The 20,131-nt window shown below is 41.8% G+C and overlaps 2 protein-coding genes across 3 annotated transcripts in view; one reads left to right on the top strand and one right to left on the bottom strand.

Annotated features, from left to right (window-relative positions):
• Positions 1-13,470, bottom strand: part of efs (embryonal Fyn-associated substrate) — a 22,787-nt gene extending 9,317 nt beyond the window's left edge. Inside the window, exons 1-7 of one of the 2 annotated variants that reach the window (XM_061960994.1) lie at positions 13,336-13,470; positions 12,769-12,931; positions 9,948-11,204; positions 9,737-9,859; positions 5,606-6,553; positions 5,390-5,446; positions 3,721-3,978 (exon numbers count right to left, since the gene is read on the bottom strand). In XM_061960994.1, coding sequence (XP_061816978.1) covers positions 3,721-3,978; positions 5,390-5,446; positions 5,606-6,553; positions 9,737-9,859; positions 9,948-11,204; positions 12,769-12,780 — 2,655 coding nt within the window. In that variant the 5' untranslated portion in view covers positions 12,781-12,931; positions 13,336-13,470. Of the gene's footprint in view, positions 1-3,720; positions 3,979-5,389; positions 5,447-5,605; positions 6,554-9,736; positions 9,860-9,947; positions 11,205-12,768; positions 12,935-13,335 lie in introns of both variants that reach the window. The other variant, XM_061960993.1, reaches the window with a different exon arrangement.
• Positions 13,471-13,966: 496 nt separating this feature from the next.
• On the top strand, positions 13,967-19,075 carry dhrs4 (dehydrogenase/reductase (SDR family) member 4). Its single transcript, XM_061960995.1, has 9 exons — positions 13,967-14,024; positions 15,714-15,829; positions 15,902-16,079; positions 16,138-16,239; positions 16,316-16,386; positions 16,458-16,509; positions 18,497-18,631; positions 18,704-18,759; positions 18,821-19,075. The coding sequence occupies exons 2-9, from the start codon at positions 15,717-15,719 to the stop codon at positions 18,933-18,935; spliced, it is 822 nt and encodes a 273-aa protein (XP_061816979.1). The 5' UTR covers positions 13,967-14,024; positions 15,714-15,716; the 3' UTR covers positions 18,936-19,075.
• The last annotated feature ends 1,056 nt before the right edge of the window (positions 19,076-20,131 follow it).

Below are 20,131 nucleotides of genomic sequence, written 5' to 3'. Positions count from 1 at the left end.
ATTGTATTGTTAGTGTACAGGAGCTTTTCTTGTTTTTGTTTGTATAGTATTGTTCTTGTATTATATTGTTTATGTTAAATGTGGAATGAGTGAGAGGGGTTGGGATATTATAAGCATCTGCTTCATCCAACCCCTTTTCAAGCCTTGCATAAATGTCCCTGCCAAAATGTAAAAAAAAAAAAAAAATGTGTGTTGTTGTACTGTGCAGGTTTGAAATAAATAATTCAATTCAATTCAATTCAATTCATAATGACACAAGTGTTGGTTTCAATTTGGGTAGCAGCATTGGGTGATGAATAAAAAAAAATGTATGAGGTTTCCTGGGGTATGTAATTGTGGGATGATTTCAAAGATAAAATACACGTCATTGTACATCTAGTATATCACAACATTGACAGAGCCTTAATGCTACTCGTGTTGGTTTAATTTTGTGCAGTGGCAGACACACGGGCGTGCGCTTTTTAACACGATTGTGTGATTTAAAAAACATTTGTGATGTTTCTTGGGCTCTATGTAAGCATGTGCTGATGTTTTAAGATATAGGACATCTAGTATATCACAAAATTATTAGAGGTGTTATAATTCCACCAAGTCAGCTTTGGCTGCTTTTTCTGTCTTATGATTGGACAAAATGCGCATGACGGCCGGTTAATGTGTTTTCGTGTAGACAGAGACTGTTTTGAAAGTACACTCATGTGGAGTTGTGTTTTTTAAACTATACTTGTTCGAATGGACATGGCCTTAGTGATTGGAGCAAACAGACTGCGGCACAAATACTTAGTGTGACTACAGGCCAGCAGGGGCCAGGAGAGGGAGGGGGAATCGAACACTCATGTCCAGTCTTGAGTGAGTATGCCCAAAGTCATGGGTCCTAAACCACCAAAATGCAATAAAAAAATTAAGAATTATTTTACTGTATTATTTTTCCTTTGTCAAATTAAATGTGCATGTATACACATTTTGGAAATAATGTGCTTTCTGTTATTTAGTATTAATATGTAATCAATCTATTTTACTCTAATGTCAAAGTGAGCTACCATGCAGTAGCAACTGACTAGTGCACACATAAGGAGAAAATAAATTGAGGAAGACAATAAAGAACATTTCAACAAATATTAAGACAGCAATTACTTTCGCTTCCAACAAATTATGAAGTGAATCAATTGTGTCATGAGTACAGGGGAACATTTGTTATTCCGTCATTTTGGAATTATCCATACATAATTTTCCACAATGGCATTGAATATGTTGTCATTTTTGTCAAATGATTTGTGTAGTGTGTGACTTTTTGGAACACTTCAAAAACAAGACACGCAGTAAAATAGCTGGTACTAAAAATATTATGTGCCTCTCACTTAGACAAATCAAACCACACTTTTAGCATCTTCTCGCTGGAAAACAAACTCCAAGTTTGCACCGATGGAGAATCATTATTGATTTTGGCTGTTTTGTTTTAATTAGATATATTGTTGCTTTTATTTGTTTCATGCATGACTAAAGCATTAGATCACTGAGGCAGACGTCTGGACACAAGCCACCCAATTTGTAGTCAGACTCGAGTCACAGTTCTGATGACTTTGGACTTGACAATATGATCAAAGACTTGCGACTTTAATTGGACTTAAACATCAATGACTCGAGATTTGACTCAGATTTGACTCAGACTTTAGTCTGACGACTTGAAAATACTTGTGAAATTTGGTGGGTGTAATTAGTAAATGGGCCATCAGTGTTAAAACAAGTTCACAAAATGTGCATATTAGCATAATTGCAAAAGGTGAGCTGTGACAACAAAATTGAGCAATTCTTCACCATACCATCAGCATTTGCTCGCACAACTAAGACATTGAAGGGGAACATTATCACCAGACCTATGTAAGCGTCAATATATACCTTGATGTTGCAGAAAAAAGACCATATATTTTTTTAACCGATTTCCGAACTCTAAATGGGTGAATTTTGGCGAATTAAACGCCTTTCTATTATTCGCTCTCGGTGACGTCACATCGGAAGGCAATCCGCCATTTTCTCAAACACATTACAAACACAGAGTCAAATCAGCTCTGTTATTTTCCGTTTTTTTCGACTGTTTTCCGTACCTTGGGGAACATCATGCCTCGTCGGTGTGTTGTCGGAGGGTGTAACAACACGAACAGGGACGGATTCAAGTTGCACTAGTGGCCCAAAGATGCGAAAGTGGCAAGAAATTGGACGTTTGTTCCGCACACTTTACCGACGAAAGCTATGCTACGACAGAGATGGCAAGAATGTGTGGATATCCTGCGACACTCAAAGCAGATGCATTTCCAACGATAACGTCAAAGAAATCTGCCGCCAGACCCCCATTGAATCTGCCGGAGTGTGTGAGCAATTCAGGGACAAAGGCCCTCGGTAGCACGGCAAGCAATGGCGGCAGTTTGTTCCCGCAGACGAGCGAGCTAAACCCCCTGGATGTCTTGGCTCACACCGTCCCTTATGCCACCGAAGATGATAAAGAGAAGAATATCGACCCTAGCCTCCCTGGCCTGCTGACATCAACTCCAAAACTGGACAGATCAGCTTTCAGGAAAAGAGAGCGGATGAGGGTATGTCTACAGAATATATTAATTGATGAAAATTGGGCTGTCTGCACTCTCAAAGTGCATGTTGTTGCCAAATGTATTTCATATGCTGTAAACCTAGTTCATAGTTGTTAGTTTAATGCCAAACAAACACATACCAATCGTTGGTTAGAAGGCGATCGCTGAATTCGTCCTCGCTTTCTCCCGTGTCGCTGGCTGTCGTGTCGTTTTCGCTTGCATACGGTTCAAACTGATATGGCTCAATAGCTTCAGTTTCTTCTTCAATTTCGTTTTCGCTACCTGCCTCCACACTACAACCATCCGTTTCAATACATGCGTAATCTGTTGAATCGCTTAAGCCGCTGAAATCCGAGTCTGAATCCGAGCTAATGTCGCTATAGCTTGCTGTTCTATGCGCCATGTTTGTTTGTGTTGGCATCACTATGTGACGTCACAGGAAAATGGACGGGTGTATATAACGATGGCTAAAATCAGGCACTTTGAAGCTTTTTTTAGGGATATTGCGTGATGAGTAAAATTTTGAAAAAAAACTTCGAAAAATAAAATAAGCCACTGGGAACTGATTTTTAATGGTTTTAACCATTCTGAAATTGTGATAATGTTCCCCTTTAACTGTAAGCAAGCAAAGGAAAACAGACGAGAAAGTAATGACACAATATGCTGTCAAAAACTTACGGTCAAACATAATCAACAAAAAAATTAGAACACAACACACAAAACAAAAAGGTAAGTAAAACACACTTAATACTGATGAACAATAAATAACAATAAACACTTCATAAAACAAAACTCTATACAGTAGAAATAGGGCTCAAAGAACGACGGGAAACCGGAACTTCCCATAGATATGAAAAAATGCCTGTTATGACGTGTCTATGTGGCGGCAATCTTGGTTAGGACAAGGGTAAAATTAAATGAAATGCATGTACAATGAAATTAAATCATAACTTGCTAACTGTTCAACTAATTTCAAAAGAAAAGGACTTACAATGACAACATAAGTGAAAAAAAAAATGTGCATCTAATTGTGCTGTGTTTTTCTTTGGCCTATACCTCCTTACTCGATCCAGGTTTGTGTAATCTTGCTGATTAACAAACAAACAAAAACAACTAGTTAATCATTATTAACATAACCCACCTTGGCCCGCAGGTCAGTGGAGGTGAGTAGTCGGGAAAGCGTGTCGCCAATAAACACCAACTTGTGGGCCGTCACGATGAGGCTCTTTCCGCGGGCTACAAAGATCCGGGGAGGCTGGTTGCCCTGTACGCTGGTGAACAGCACGTCGATGGCGTCAGCCAGGCAAGAGAGGTGAGCGAGGCTCTGGGATGAGTAAAAGCACAGCAGCTCCGAGTCCTCCAGGGAGAGGGACACCGGCAAAGGAGGGGACGGAGTCAGCTGGAGGACGACATGGATAAACAAACAGTCTAAAATATGTAGACATGTCTCTGCACTAAAGCAAGTAACAATACATGATTGAATAGAGAAGGCAAATATTGATTTAAAAAATCTCAACTGAAATGCTGTATGGAATGGGAAATATGGAATTGTAGAATAACTTTTTTTCCCCATTTGTGATTGACTATCTTAGGAACTCTAATATCTTTTACTGAAATACTTATTGGAACCATTTCACAAGCGAGACCAGTACATGTATGCTGCATTTTCTTCTCTGCATTCAATTGACTTCTTGATTGGATACACTTGTTTGCCCCCAAGCGTTTGAGTCAAAGATGACAGCAACCTGACTTGACGTCACATGACACCCGGCATTGGGAATTTATGGACAAGGTAATGTGGAATCGCAAAAAAAAACCCCAGAAGTTTAGGGAATGTGGAAAATAACTAGCCTGAATGAGCTGATGTTTTGGAATGATTTGAAATGGCTGTAAAAGTAGGAATTTGAAAAATGTTCCATTCATTTTGCACCAACTAAAAATTTTACTGCCCGACAACTGGAACTTTTAGGAATGTGAAAATTGGTGAGCTTGGTCTTGAGTGAGCTGCATGTTTTGATCCTGGAATGGTTTGGAAAATGTGGGAAGTGTGCAAGTTATCAAATTTATAATTTCATTTCCAAGAGAAGTTTTTGGAATAGAAAATGTGCAATTGCAGGAAAACTACACTAGTTAACTGGAGCCAAGAGATCGCCCGGCTGTCTTGAATGAGCTGAACATTTTGACTGTGGTTTGAAATTGCTGACAAATGCTGAGGGAGTGGAGCGTGGAAAAACGGTCTGGAATAATACTAATGAACAGAAATCATTTTGGTGTACAATATGAATGAATGCTCTTAATCATTGACCCAACTATGCTTGCAGTTGGATGTCAGGAGACAATTATATACAGTACGTCAGTGAACGTCTCTGTTAAAAGACTTCTTGTCTTTCACTTGTTGTCCTGCAGACTGCTCCCCATGTAAGACCAGATTGTTACAATACACAAGTGACCTCTTGTTGGCTAGCCGGGCGCAACCAAGGACTCAAACAAGGCGCACAAAAATGCAGACAGTGATAAAAAAAAGTGACCTCAGTCTTACAGCAAGGGAAACAAAAAGCTTGCTTGTAATCTTGCTTCTAGATTGTGACGTCTTTCTATTTACATTGCTCAGAAAAAACAAACAAAATAACAAGACAGTTGGACTGTAATTAGTTCAGCAGTTGTTGCATGATAAATTCTTGAGTCACATGTCTGATTGGTAAACAACTGACTCATCTGCATAGACTGCATTTCTGCCCTAAAAAACAGCGAGAATGCCGCTATTTGGAATGGGGGAACAAGCAGAGGTAAAAACAAAGGAAGTGACTCACCCTTGGCTCTGAAGTGATCGTTTGTCCGTTCTGTGCCAGTGGAAGCTCCGGTTTTCCCTGGATGGGTTAGGAGAGAACATCCAGTCATACTGCATCCAGTATCAGTCAACGGTTTATGCACACTTCCTCAATGAATAGCATAAGAAAATGTCTCCTAACTTCAGACATGTACTGTACAAAGGTGACATGGCCATGTAATTCAACATGAAAACTTACCTGCAGCTTGACGTATCCAACACTATCTCCATTAGTGACAGGGGGAGCTATGGGTGTCAGGCTGATTCCTGCATATTCGTTGCTGGGGTCGTCCTCGCCATTACTGGGGCCAACTGTGAGGGTCACGGTGGCCAAAGTGGGAGGCATGGGGAAGGCCGCCTGAGGCGTTGGAGGCAAAGGCCTTTCCTGGATCCAACTACTTTTACGGGAGCCCATTCCACCTGCGGGTGACTTCCCGTCGGACACCGGGAGTGCGGGCAGTGGCCTGCGGGATAACGATTCCTGTGAAGGGAGTCGGGGGCGTCCCTGAGTCTGCAATAGAAGGGCGCTTTCCTCAAGGGACCGCTGGACGAGTGACAAGAGTCCTTCAGACGGAGGAGCATTGCCAATGGCAGACAATGCCGGCAGAAGGTCTGATAGGCGAGCCCAGGCCTGTTGAAGGGGCAGCGGGGGATCCCCGGAGTGACTGGCTTTCCACGTGGACAGGATTTCCGCCAGGGAGGTGGCCAGATCCCGGGACGACAGAGTTGTTGGCAAGCAGGAGGTGGTGCTCAGCACTGCGTGGATAAGGTTAGACAGGGAGGCTCTCCACTGCACATCCCCAGAGCCATTACTGGACAAGGAGAGACGTCGGGTTGAGGTGGAGGATGACGAGGAGGAGTGAGGCAGAACTTCGGCAGTCAGAGCAGGCATGTCATAAACGCCACAGTCTGGCTCCAAAGAATCCCGTTGGTGATCTCCTGTGCTTGCTCTCTTCTCGGAACCTGGGACGCAGCAGAGCTGACCGTTCTGGGTGGCGTCCTCCCCACAAAGGCTGGTGGTGGACTCCCCAGGAACCATAGGGACACCGGGAAGAGTGGGGACACTGTAGACATCATCAGCATCGCCCGGCACGGACGTGACCTCTGATGTAGACCCATTCAGCGTTATGGTGGGAACGTCATAGACCTGCAAGTGGAAGGAATTGATGGTTTATGAAGTGGCTGTGTTACAATTTGTGTACTTACATAATTACACATTTTAAGCACATATTGTAAGTGTGTTCACACTGATAGGTGGAAAAGGAGGTACTAACTTGAATGGTTGATATTAACAATTAAAAAGAAGAGAAGAGTGAGATGGATAATTGACAACAGTAATTGACAGTCAGGAACTAAGTACGCAGTGTAGATAGTATACTTATTGAAGTGTACTGACGGAAGTATTCCATTTGCGACACAGCTGGTGGGTTTGTAACATGCATGCATTGAAGAAAGAACATCTGGCATCCACGCACTGATGTATTAAAGAGCTTCTTAGCCAGCTAAAAAGGCTGGGATATATTTATTTGAAAGAGGGAGAGAAACAATCCCAACAGCTGGCACACACGTTCAAGTAGCATTCAGGAGAGACCACTGGTGCTGTGGCTTCAGCCTGGCCTTAAGAGATGGGTGTGACTTGGGAGAAAATAGCAGCAGCATTTGGACCGGATAGACAGGCTCCCACAGCAGACTGCAACAGGTGTGGCCTCGTCTTGGAGTGGGGGAGAAGGAGCTCAAGAGTAAAATGTGGAAAAAGTGATGCAATACCAACTGTAATGTAACTACACCACAAATGTGTATGTAACAATGATAACAGACTCGGCTGCAGAAAAATATTTAAGGGGGGGGGCATCGAATTTTTTAGTTTCTGTCAACTTCTTTGTCTCGTATTTATACTTTTACTAACATGTCAGTTACGTGTTTTATCGTCTTAGTCAACGTGCCTTTGTTTTGACTACTGATCATCTTATTTTTACCTGCTCCAATGTAAAAATAAATAAATAAAATAAAAAACTTCCAATGATGCTCTAACAGTAAAATGTGCCCCTGGAGTTTCTAAGCAAATGACATATTTCACTGGTTTGCTCCATTTTTGAGAAAAATGGCCTCCAACACTTTGTTTGTGAAATTTTCATGACGTCATGAAGAAAAAAAACTTACTTCCTCATGAACATGATACCACCTCCAACCCCCTAGCTCAGGGGTTCTCCAGCTTATTTCTCAAACATTGACTTTATATGAGGGCTAGGGGTCCATAACAATTTGTAATACCAGTGTTCGCAATAACGGCTTTATATAATAACATTGTTAGTAACGCCGTTACTTTTACCAGTAACGAGTAATCTAATTACTTTTAGGTCTGTTACAACGCCGTTAGCGATAGTTTGATGTAGCGTGGCACGCTACTTTTGATGTGGTTTTATGTCAGCAAGACACCGTCATAAGTGCAGAAAGTTCAATTCGTGAAATCATCTTTTTACTAGTGAAAGCAACAATCCGCACCACACTAAAATGAACTTGATATCAAATAGGAAGAGGCACCATCACACTGTGACACAGCAGACAACATACGCACACGTACACTATGGAAATATTGAACAAATCAGTGATTGAAGTGACCCACTTGCCATCCAAACAATACCCCGTTTGTTGACCAGAAGATATGACAGCCATCAAAGCACATTCAATCTCTTAATTAGGCAAATGTAACACAATCCGGTGAAAAGATTCAAAAGAGCTCGTCAGAGCCAACAAACTGCCGGTGCTAACTGCTAAAGCTAGCAAACACAGCGCCGCTGAAACCCTCGATGACGTCACACGTCACTACGCGGAAGTTTTTTGTTTTTACATTTTTTTTTTTTTTTCAATTTGTCGCACTTTTATTATTTCATTATTTTTATCTTGCTGTTTTACTTTTTATCCGACCGAACCCTTTCACCGTATTTCTTTTGCACTATCTTGTTTAGCTTATTCATTGTTTATGTTCTTTGTTTTGTTTTTTTGCTCTACGCTTTTTAACCTGTAAAGCACTTTGGTCCAATTTTAAAATTGTTGTAAACGTGCTATATAAATAAAGTTGCCTTGCCTTGCCTCGGCAACAGGCCCCGCCTTTGAAAGCACAGACTTCGAGCACTGTGCTCTCACATTAAAACATCTCCCAAATGCATATGCCAGACATTCAAAGTTGTTTTTTTTAAGTACCGTAACATATAAATTACTTGTCCTAGTAATTAATTACATTTATTAAAGAGTAATTCATTTATAATTTCAATTACTTTTTTAGTAAGTAACTAGTAACTATAATTATTTACTTTTTAAAAGTAATTTTCAGAACAGTGGTAATAACATAATTATTGAGCTTTTCTAGTTTAACCTTTTCCCCCATGTTAAAACATCAACAATTGAGACAATGACAATATTAACAATAACCAAATAACTTTGTTTAAGTTAACTTCACTATTTCACCTGCAGAAAATACAAAATGACTTGAATAAGGAAGTTTTGTTGTCCTCAACTGTATATTTCTGTTGGAAATTGCCACGCTTTGTGTCATAATGGTGTTTTACAATGATACTCTTCACTAGGGCAACAGCTAATTAAATACTTAAGCTTAGTATGGGATTTCTTTGTCCATTTCTCTTTAAAGTCTCAGTTTTTCCGTCCATTTTTCTTTTCTTGAAAAACATTTAAATCTTTTCTCGTTTGATGAATCTTTACAGCAGTCTTTTGTTTTGGCTTACTGGTTTCCTCCCAAGACCCACCCCATTCTGCTTCTGATTGGCTCTAACCTCACAGAAATGTGTGTACTAATAAGCCTCTTGGTCCTGAACGATACCTATTAGCAGTAGCTAATCGGAGCACTTCGCTCTGTCAACTATAAATTAGTCAGTTGCAGATGCGATACTTTTTTTCTTCAGCAAATAGACTAACCTAGTATCATTGTAATGTTAGCGCTGTAGCTCACATGGCTACATAACATTTTTGTCCTTAATGTTCCATTTTTGTCTGTTATAAAAGGCGTCTATTACGTTGGACAAGTACAGAGTGGCAGTCTCTATGTAAAAAGTGCTAAATAATACTTACTAGACAAGCACTTGTGGACAAACAGCTCATTAGCAATACAACTACAGACACACTAAAGAGTGTGTTCTCAGTAGAGCTTACGTTGAACTGTTTAAACACCAACATCATGGCTAGATTTTGAGAGAGAAAAAACAAAACACCTTCCAGTAGACTATTGTGGCACCGCTGGTATTTGTTGAAAAATACTAAAATATGAGACACTTCGGTGAGTGTCAAATGACTTGTAAAATGTAAAAGTTGTCATTACCTCTGTCTCAGAGTCGGCGAGTGGTGGGACACTGCGAGGGGTGTCATAGATGCTATCATCGTCATCAATGAGGACAGCCGGCACTGGACGCTGCCACCTACCGCTTGGAGGGGTGTCGTACACCTTTTCACAACGACAACATAAATCATGTTTAAATTGGATATTCACTACACCATTATATTCTAACACTTACTCCTTAATCGAGTCTCACCTGGTCATCCACAGGATCTGCATAATCTCCTCCTTTGAAGTTGTGCATATTATTGATTTTCTCCAGGTCCTGACTCGTCTGCTTTTCCAACTCTGGCTGCAGGTTTGCAGGGGTGCCCCTGAAAACAACATTAGCATCTCCTGACAAAGGTGCGGTCTGCTGCCCTTCTTTCCTCGTGACACCCCTCACAGGAGGTGCAGGCGGAGGGGGCTTTCTGGTAAGAGTCGGCGATCCAGGGACTCGGGGGTGACCGGCTCGAACCAGCGAAGGGGACCCTCTGTGGCAGGCCAGACCCGCATTACCTCTGGCCACAGCGGGATTAGGTGGAGCACCCTTAAGCAGAGGTCTGGGAGACACCTGGGTTGGGGATGATTGACATGAGTGCTGATGGGCCAGAGCTGCAGTTGAGCTCCTTGGAAGGTTTACTGCCACAGGGGTGGGGATTTGATACATCCCAGGAATGTCCTGGCTGACTTTAGACTGGGGGGCCCCGGGTGTTCCGCTGACTGTGGTCGGGCCATTGGTACAGGCAGCAGTGGGAAGAATTCCTCCCGTTGGGGTTTGGTAAACCTCTTCACCTGCCAGTGGTGTTCCTTTTGGCACCAGGTAACAGTCATCGGAGTGTCCCGTTGTGATTGTTTCTCTCGGGACAAGGTATGTGGTGTCCTCTGACTCGTCGGCCACTCTGGGGGAGAGATACACAGACTCCGGAGCCATTTGAACTCCTGGCTGTCTGGTATGCTGAGCAGCTGAGGGTAGTGGGCTTACTGGGTTCTGATAAAGAGCCCCTGTCACTTCTGTGCCACGTCCTCTCAGGGAAGGGGAGCGAGGCCGACTCGTCGATCCCATGTCCCACTCAGGCCTGGGTCGGGATCCAGAACTGGAGTGAGAGCGTGGACGTCCACCCTCCACCCGCCGCAGCTCCCCGGGTCTCGAAGCTGCAACTCGCCCTTCGCCAACAGCTGGTGGAGAGCGGTACACGCTGTCTACGTCTTCTGCGCTGTTGCTGGCGGCCGTGCGGCCCAGCGGCGCACCGGGCGCCAGGTAGACGCCATCTAGGCCGGGAGGCGGTGCGGTCTGGAGAAGGCGGAGACGGTTTGCCGGTGCAATGCCCTGGCGGCCATGCAGGGAGCAAAGCCACCAGCCAGGTCCTCCGCTTTGCTCCTGTTCTAGAACCATCAGGATGTCCCCCTTCCTGAACGCCAGCTCCTCCGGACTCTCGGCTGTGTTGTCAAACAGCGCCTTTGCCAACACCGTCTGAGAAAAAGGGGACAAAATACCAAAACAAAACACTTTAACCTCTTAAGGCCCAAGCTGTTTGTTTACATGCTTTTTTTTATTTCTCTTTGCTATTTGGGCTTATTGGACCCTAATTAGAATAAAAACTAACAATCATCTTTTAATATGATGTACTTAGTCCATAAGCACCGTATTTTTATAAGTCGCACCGGAGTATAAGTCGCACCTGCCGAAAATGCATAATAAAGAAGGAAAAAACATATATAAATCGCACTGGAGCCCGGCCAAACTATGAAAAAAACTGCGACTTATAGTCCGAAAAATACGGTACACAAACGTGTACTTCATGTGTAGTGACATGCACATTTTTAATTTTACACTTTTTTTTCCAAATTCCATTGTACGTTATGCCCTGCGATGAGGTGGCGACTTGTCCAGGGTGTACCCCGCCTTCCGCCCGATTGTAGCTGAGATAGGCTCCAGCGCCCCCCGCGACCCCAAAGAGAATAAGCGGTAGAAAATGGATGGATGGATGGCATTGTACGTTATACTCTTCTGACACCACTAGATAGCAGTATAAGTGTCCATATGTTGGCATTAGACCCCAATTCAGTAGTGTACACAATTTTGGAAATAAGAGCTAGTCCCTCCAGGACTTGTTCTCCTCCAGGACCAGGAGGCATGTGGGTCGGATCACAGCTGACTCTTCTCACCCTGGACACACACTATTCTCCCCTCTCCCCTCAGGCAGGAGACTACGGTCCATCCAGACCCACACCTCCCACCACCTGAAGATTTTTTCCCCTCGGCCATCAGGCACATGAACAATAACTCCTAACAGTAGCTCCCTAGAATTCCTTCTAAGTCTATAACAAGATCTGATAGCTCAGTTACAGCTCTTGTTATTCCCAAATCTGTGTTATATGTGTTTTATGATGCACGATTGCACCAAGAAAAATTCCTAGTTTGTGAACCCGTTCTCAAACAATGGCAATAAAACGATTCTGATCTGATAAAAGGTGCTGTCCACGCATGTGGCCACTAAGGCCTTTAGAGGTTTAAAGTAGGTTTTTAACGCGTCTCATATCTGTGCTCTCCTAACAACAAGCACATTGAGGGCAGTGCTAAATAGGGACTATAAACAGCTGAATTGTTTGGGTCTGCTGAATACGAGTGAGGAGGGAAGAGTTCACGCATGTGAGACAAAATAGCACTACAGTCAATCAAATCAAAACAAATCTAGAACATGAAATTCACGAAGGGGGAAGTGGGCCAAAGAAGGATCAATGGTCAAAACGGACACAGGGGCTTAACGGTAATGAGCAGGGATGAGCAAGGGACGGAGGAGGGGGAGGAGGAGAGCCGCATCTGTCCCTTGCTGTTCCAGGTTTAATTGCCAACTCAAAGCTAAAAGAGTCAGGCCAAACCCCCACGCCCCCCTTTCGTTTTTAAAACGGCCCCCCTGGGAGTCTGCAAGGGTCTATTGAGCCATGTGGGGACCCCCCTTCATACACAGCCAATACGTTATGTCCAGAATAACAGAAACATACCCTCAATAAGTGTGCACAAATAGTGTACTTACAGACACGGACATTGTTATAAGGGTGGTGGATTTGACTCAAGGAAAGTAAATCTCAAGTGTGCCAGTTAAGTCAACGGGCTCCATTTAGCTCCGCAGCGGCTCTCCACGATGAAAATTCGATGCCGAGGCACAGCTGGCTCTGGAGGCGACACATTGTCTCCGCCTGCTGAAAAAAAAACACACACAACATGGTCATATGAAATAGCAGCAAATGAAATGCATATTCTGGCAGCCACAACACCTGTCCGTTATTCCACGCCCTGCAACGTTGTATTGGAAGCTACCATTAGCTTAGCATCACATTTTGAGATTATAGACGAGCTATGTTTTAAAGCAATTGCTATTCGCTGAAATGCGTGTTGTGTATTAATATACTCAGCACATATATATATATATATATAAATCAATCTACCGCCGGGGCCTAGCTCCTAAGGCTAGAAGGCTAACATTAGCGGCACTTAATGCTGCTTATTTTCATCCGCTTTCGCTGCTAACCACAACACAAAGGCGGTCACCACCATTCAAGGTGAACCGAGCTCACATTATCAAACAAAACGTACACGTTACCTTCCTTAATAGCATTCGCCGACAAACTTCACGTCGGCGCACAGTAAGCGATGGGCTAAAAAAAAATCACTTCTTCTCAAGCGTAAAAATCCGTGGCCATTGGCGTTCAATCACTTTCAGCGATGACAACACAATGATCTCCGCCTTCTGGAGGGGCGACGCGGTGTCTAGATCTACAAACAGTGTGGATGACCCGCGGTCGTTCCGTTAACTCAATCCAGTTGTTTGTCAGATCGCGTACGACGCTTCGGCCAGGATGACTGCTCTTCTCTGATTGGCTCCTTTGTTGTTAGTTGCGTTTAATGACACGATGACAACGCCAGAAATTTGAATTTCCGATTACTAACTACAGGCATTGATTGATTGATTGAAACTTTTATTAGTAGATTGCACAGTACAGTACATATTCCGTACAATTGACCACTAATACGTTTTCTAACTTGTTTAAGTCGGGGTCCACGTTAATCAATTCATTCAAAGTAAAACTATCTGGAAAAAAAAAATCCAAATTTATAACAAAAAGTTTTCGAAACAACTAATACCCATAAATTGAAAATGCCTTTAAATCATAAATAACGTATTTATTTGAAAATAAATCGCCGATAAAAGCTTTTATTTTGACAGGGACACTTCAACCCGGAACAACTTGTAAACACACCACAGAAGCACCGGGATCGCAGAGTCTAAAGGTCTTGCAGTACACTTAAAGTTGTCTATTATATCGCAAATAATCATATTGCACACGTTAATGTCGAACTAGAGAATGTGATTTCTGGAAGAAAGAAAAAAATGCGTGTGAATGCTTCGGAGATTAAATGCGGAGGTGTAATATGGGTCGTTCTGAGAAATATAAAAGTTACTGTACTGTTGCAACAATTCTTCAGTTCAAAAGGAAATGTGTGTTACAGAAATTGTGGAATTATAATTTAGTTAACCCGAATGACTTAATTTGCAATTTTTCGAGGAAAACTGGATTTTTTTCTGAGGGGGGGCATGGAAAATATATAGCCTAATCCAGGGGTCGGCAACCCGCGGCTCTAGAGCCGCATGCGGCTCTTTAGCGCCGCCCTAGTGGCTCTCTGGAGCTTTTTCAGAAATGTATGAAAAATGGAAAAAGATGAGGGGAAAACAATCTATTTTTTGTTTTAATATGGTTTCTGTAGGAGGACAAACATGACACAAACCTCCCTAATTGTTATAAAGCACACTGTTTATAATAAACATGCTTCACTGATTCGAGTATTTGGCGAGCGCCGTTTTGTCCTACTAATTTTGGCGGTCCTTGAACTCACCGTAGTTTGTTTACATGTATAACTTTCTAAGACGTGTTTTATGCCACTTCTTTTTCTGTCTCATTTTGTCCACCAAACTTTTAAGGTTGTGCATGAAAGGTGAGTTTTGTTGATGTTATTGACTTGTTGGAGTGCTAATCAGACATATTTGGTCACTGCATGACTGCAAGCTAATCGAAACTAACATGCTATTTGGGCTAGCTATATGTACATATTGCATCATAATGCCTCATTTGTAGCTATATTTGAGGTCATTTAGTTTCCTTTAAGTCCTCTTAATTCAATTTATATCTCATGACACACTGTATGTAATATGGCTTTTAATTTTTTGCGGCTCCAGACAGATTTTTTTTTGTATTTTTGGTCCAATATGGCTCTTTCAACATTTTGGGTTGCCGACCCCTGGCCTAATCTAACATTGTGTGACATTATAGTAGTCTGAGAAATATGGAATTATTGGGAATTTTGGGGGGTTAAATCACCAAAATGATTCCTGAGCGCGGCCACCACTGCTGCTCACTGCTCCCCTCACCTCCCAGGGCACCGCATCTAGTGTGTGTGTGTGACTATCGGTGATACTTTAACTTTTGCAATGTTCAAAAAAAAAAAAAGCGGCCGCGTGTTTAGAATGAGCTAAAAATGTTGACGTTGGAATTGTCAATAATAGACGCACCCATAAAAAACGTTTTTTTTAACTCTCCAAGCCCGATAGCGTGCTTCATACAAGTATGTATTAATTGCGTTTCAAGTCGTGTAGGTGCACCTAAGTCATGCTGCTTGATTTTTGTAATTCCAGTACTGCCTTACAATACATTCATTTGTATTGAGCTCACTGTGAGTTTTGAGGCCAACTTGTAACAAAGCTGACTGTCGAAAGACTGCAATATATGCTGCGTGATCATGCTATAAATTGTATGCATTGATGATTTCAAATTTGGGATGAATTTTCCTAAAAGTTTGTTGAATGCTGAATCGTGCATAGGCAGGGATCCGCTGTAATAATAATTTTGGTGCACAATGTTTTCCAGCATTCACACAACTATTATTGCATGAACTGGTGAGCTCACAGCCTTTTTCACCCATCAGGTGATGTTAAGGACTGCTGTCAGGTGCCTTTGGTCCGCTCCTCTCTCAGGGCATAGAAGTATGTCTCAGAGCAGCCTTGCTGGAAAAGTAGCCATCGTGACAGCCTCTACAGCTGGGTAAGAAAGACTTTAAGGATGTTTAAAAAAAAACACTCGCCCAGCATCGTAAATACGGTTTCTCCTGCCCAGCATCGGCCTGGCTGCAGCTCAGGCCTTGGGCAAGAGAGGGGCCCATGTGGTAGTGAGCAGCCGGCGGCAGACCGGTGTGGACAAGGCCGTGGCCCTGCTCCAGAGCCAGGACATCCAGGTCACCGGGACCACCTGTAACGTCGGGAAAAAGGAAGACAGGGAAAGACTGCTTCAAATGGTGAGTGTGTGCAGACTTCCTGTCCGTATGAATGCATCTTATTCTTTGTTTAATGCAGACTTTGGATCAGTGTGGCGGTGTTGACATTCTCGTGTCCAATGCAGCGGTCAACCCCTTCTTCGGGAACCTTCTTGACACCACAGAGGACGTTTGGGACAAGGTTCTCTCTATAATTGATATTGTTTTGGCAGGATGACAAAAAGGCACCTTGCTTGAATTCTACTCATTCATTGCAGATTATGTCCATAAATGTAAAAGCAGCCTTCCTCATGACCAAGACGGTGGTGCCACATATCGAAAAGAGGGGGTGAGTTACAAACCTAAACAATAGCGCAAATGACCATTAGTTTTTTTTAAATGTGCAAATATTTCTTTTAGAGGGGGGAGTGTCGTGTTTGTGTCATCAGTGGCTGCTTACCAACCAATGCAGGTCAGATTATAGTACAACAGTTTGGACTAGGGGTGTAACAGTACAATAACTTGTATTATCTTGCTGTGTTCAGACAAAGTTTTGTATGTAAGAGATGTTTCAGGGCAGAAAACAATTATGGCTTTATTTTGAAAGGTTCCCAACCCAGTCATCTTGTTTTAGACCAGGGGTGTCAAACTAATTTTAGATGGGGGGCCACATGGAGAAAAATCTACTCCCAAGTGGGCCGGACTGGTAAAATCACGGCACGATAGCTTAAAAATAAAGACAACTTCAGATTGTTTTCTTTGTTTAAGAATAGAACAAGCACATTCTGAAATTAAACAAATCATAATGTTGTTGTTGTTTTTTACAATTACCTGTTGTGGTTAATAGTTTATATACTTTATTCGTCGTTATTTATATTTTATGAATAAATCAAATTACAGTATATCATTTATTAGGGCTGTGAATCTTTGGGTGTCCCACGATTCGATTCAATATCGATTCTTGGGGTCACGATTCGATTCAAAATCGATTTTTTTTTTCAATTCAACACGATTAATGGATTTAAAAACGATTTTTTTCCCGATTCAAAAGGATTCTCTATTCATTCAATACATAGGATTTCAGCAGGATCTACCCCAGTCTGCTGACATGCAAGCAGAGTAGTAGATTTTTGTAAAAAGCTTTTATAATTGTAAAGGACAATGTTTTATCAACTGATTCCAATAATGTAAATTAGTTTTAACTATTAAATGAACCAAAAATATGACTTATTTTATCTTTGTGAAAATATTGGACACAGTGTGTTGTCAAGCTTATGAGATGCGATGCAAATGTAAGCCACTGTGACACTATTGTTCTTTTTTTTTTTTTTTTTTTTAGAAATGTCTAATGATAATGTCAAAGAGGGATTTTTAATCACTGCTATGTTGAAATTGCAACTAATATTGATACTGTTGTTGATAATATTAATTTTTGTTTCACTACTTTTGGTTTGTTCTGTGTTGTGTTTGTGTCTCCTCTCATTGCTCTGTTTATTGCAGTTCTGAGTGTTGCTGGGTCGGGTTTGGTTTTGGAATTGGATTGCATTGTTATGGTATTGCTATGTATTGTTTTGTTGGATTGATTAATTAAAAAATAATAAATTAAAATAAAATAAAAATAAAAATCGTTTAAAAAAAAAAACGAGAATCGATTCTGAATCGCACGTGATAATCGCGATTCAAATTGATTTTTTCCCACACCCCTATTATTTATGTAGTTTGATAATTTTCCTCAACTGATGTACTAACATCATGTGGTGTATTTTGTACATATGTAGCATCATCTACAAAGATATAAAGAATTGCTATTGCGACATCCAGTGGACACATTTAGAACAGCTGTTTCTTTCATTCCAAAATTTCAGGTTATTTTTTATACTTCGCAAACTCATCCCGCGGGCCGGATAAAACCTGTTCGCGGGCCTGATCCGGCCCTCGTGCCGTACGTTTGACACCCCAGTTTTAGACCTATCACACCACGAAGCTACAATGAGTCTGATGAAGGCTGAAATGTCAGCCGAAACTGCCAGCAGGTAAGAAACCGCTCTTACACAAAAAACTTTGTCTGAACACAAGAATATTGCACTCATCTATTTGGGAAGACATGAACGCAATCGATTTAGTACATTAAGTCGTAATTGTTGCAGTTTTGAAAAAGAAACCGTATAAAACTACTGTACAAGACTACATATTTACATTGTATTAAATAATTATCCCCATTGAATAAATGACCTGCTTGAGGTTTCTTTTCAAAAATCACTAAACTGTTTACACAAAAGCTAAGCAGTTTAACATTTTGAATGTTGTTCCCTTACTGTATCCAAAATGGACTGAACCATGACCTTAGAACACGGTTCATATTGAGGGTTATGGCTCACTTACACCTCAAGTTATGACAAATCTTGCAATTGTTTCCATTATTTGATCCTATTTTGACTTTCCTCTTTCTGTTTTTGCAGGGCTTGGGTGCTTACAGTGTAAGTAAGACTGCCTTGGTGGGTCTGACCCGGGCTCTGGCCCCCGAGCTGGCTCAAAGTAATGTGAGGGTCAACTGTGTGGCCCCCGGAATCATCAAAACCAGCTTCAGCTCCACTGTGAGAAGTTCAAGCTTCTTTTTTTTGCCTTTTGTACCCTTTAACCTTAACATTTTCCTGCACTGATTTCAGTTATGGCAAAACGAAGACATAATGGATGACTTTAAAAGACAGCTGTGTATTAAGAGGTACACGCTCACAGCACGCTCATGTAAAATATGAGTATTCATTTTGGTATCTACTTGGCAGAGTTGGTCAACCTGAGGAAATAGGACGAGTGGTCGCCTTCTTGTGCTCAGAGGACGCCTCCTACATGACAGGAGAGACCATTACAGTGACGGGAGGGATCGGCTGTCGGCTGTGATCCCTTGGCAGATACTGATTATTATCCCTGCTTAGTCGTTTGTATGGTTTATCTTCGGCTATTATAATCAGGTTAAGGTTTCGGGCACATTCTGTCGAAAAAATGTCCTATAAAAACATTAAATTCACATTCAATGGCTAGTCCTAATTTTTTCACTTGACTGCGTGAGCAACTCCGAGACTCGTGAAATGCTGTGCACTAAAGGGTGAAAGTCCCTGCTATTATTTCTATCAGTGTTTTTCAACCACTGTGAGATACAGTCTGGTGTGACGTGGGAGATGAATATTTTTTGCAAACCAGTAATTATAGTCTGCAAATGATGTGTTGTTGTTGAGTGTCGGTGCTGTCGAGAGCTCGGCAGAGTAACAGTGTAATACTCTTCCATATCAGTAGGTGGCGGCTGGTAGCTAATTGCTTTGTAGATGTCAGGAACAGCGGGAGGCAGTGTGCAGGTAAAAAGGTGTCTAATGCTTAAACCAAAAATAAACAAAAGGTGAGTGCCCCTAAGAAAAGGCATTGAAACTTAGGGAAGGCTATGCAGAACGAAACTAAAGCTGAACTGGCTACAAAGTAAACAAAAACAGAATGCTGGACGACAGCAAAGACTTACTGTGGAGCAAAGGCGGCGTCCACAAAGTACATCCGAACATGACATGACAATCAACAATGTCCCCACAAAGAAGGATAAAAACATCTGAAATATTCTTGATTGCTAAAACAAAGTAGATGCGGGAAATATCGCTCAAAGGAAGACATGAAACTGCTACAGGAAAATACAAAAAAAAAAAGAAAAAGCCACCAAAATAGGAGCGCAAGACACTACACACAGGAAAAGACCAAAAAACTCAAAATAAGTCACGGTGTGATGTGACAGGTGGTGACAGTACACCGACTTTGAGACAAGAGCTATATTAATGCATGCTTGGTTATGGTTTAAAGTCATATCCAACAATTGCGACAACGACTTTTTACTGTCAACTTAGTTTCATTTTTTAATGATTTCTGCTGGTGGTGTGCCTCCGCATTTTTTCAACGCAAAAAAGGTTGAAAAACACTGATTTATATGACAAATTCACCACAAGGTGGCACTATTATTAAATCCATAATAGGCTTATTGGCTTGAAATTTCTCACAGCTATACAAACCAGCCACTGTAACTTTAGGTCAGGGGCATCCAACCCGTCGCTCGCGAGCCA

The sequence above is a fragment of the Nerophis lumbriciformis genome, linkage group LG05 (assembly GCF_033978685.3).
Source record: "Nerophis lumbriciformis linkage group LG05, RoL_Nlum_v2.1, whole genome shotgun sequence".
In the NCBI taxonomy this organism is placed as follows: domain Eukaryota; kingdom Metazoa; phylum Chordata; class Actinopteri; order Syngnathiformes; family Syngnathidae; genus Nerophis; species Nerophis lumbriciformis.
Note: the sequence above shows the minus strand (reverse complement) of the source record. Positions and strands in the feature narration are given on the sequence as shown.

Coding starts and splice junctions, on each gene's coding strand:
- dhrs4 (XM_061960995.1), top strand. CDS start 15,717: ATGTTAAGGACTGCTGTCAGGTGCCTTTGGTCCGCTCCTCTCTCAGGG. Junction 16,240..16,315: donor CAGAGGACGTTTGGGACAAG/GTTCTCTCTATA, acceptor CATTCATTGCAG/ATTATGTCCATAAATGTAAA. Junction 16,510..18,496: donor CTGCTTACCAACCAATGCAG/GTCAGATTATAG, acceptor CTGTTTTTGCAG/GGCTTGGGTGCTTACAGTGT.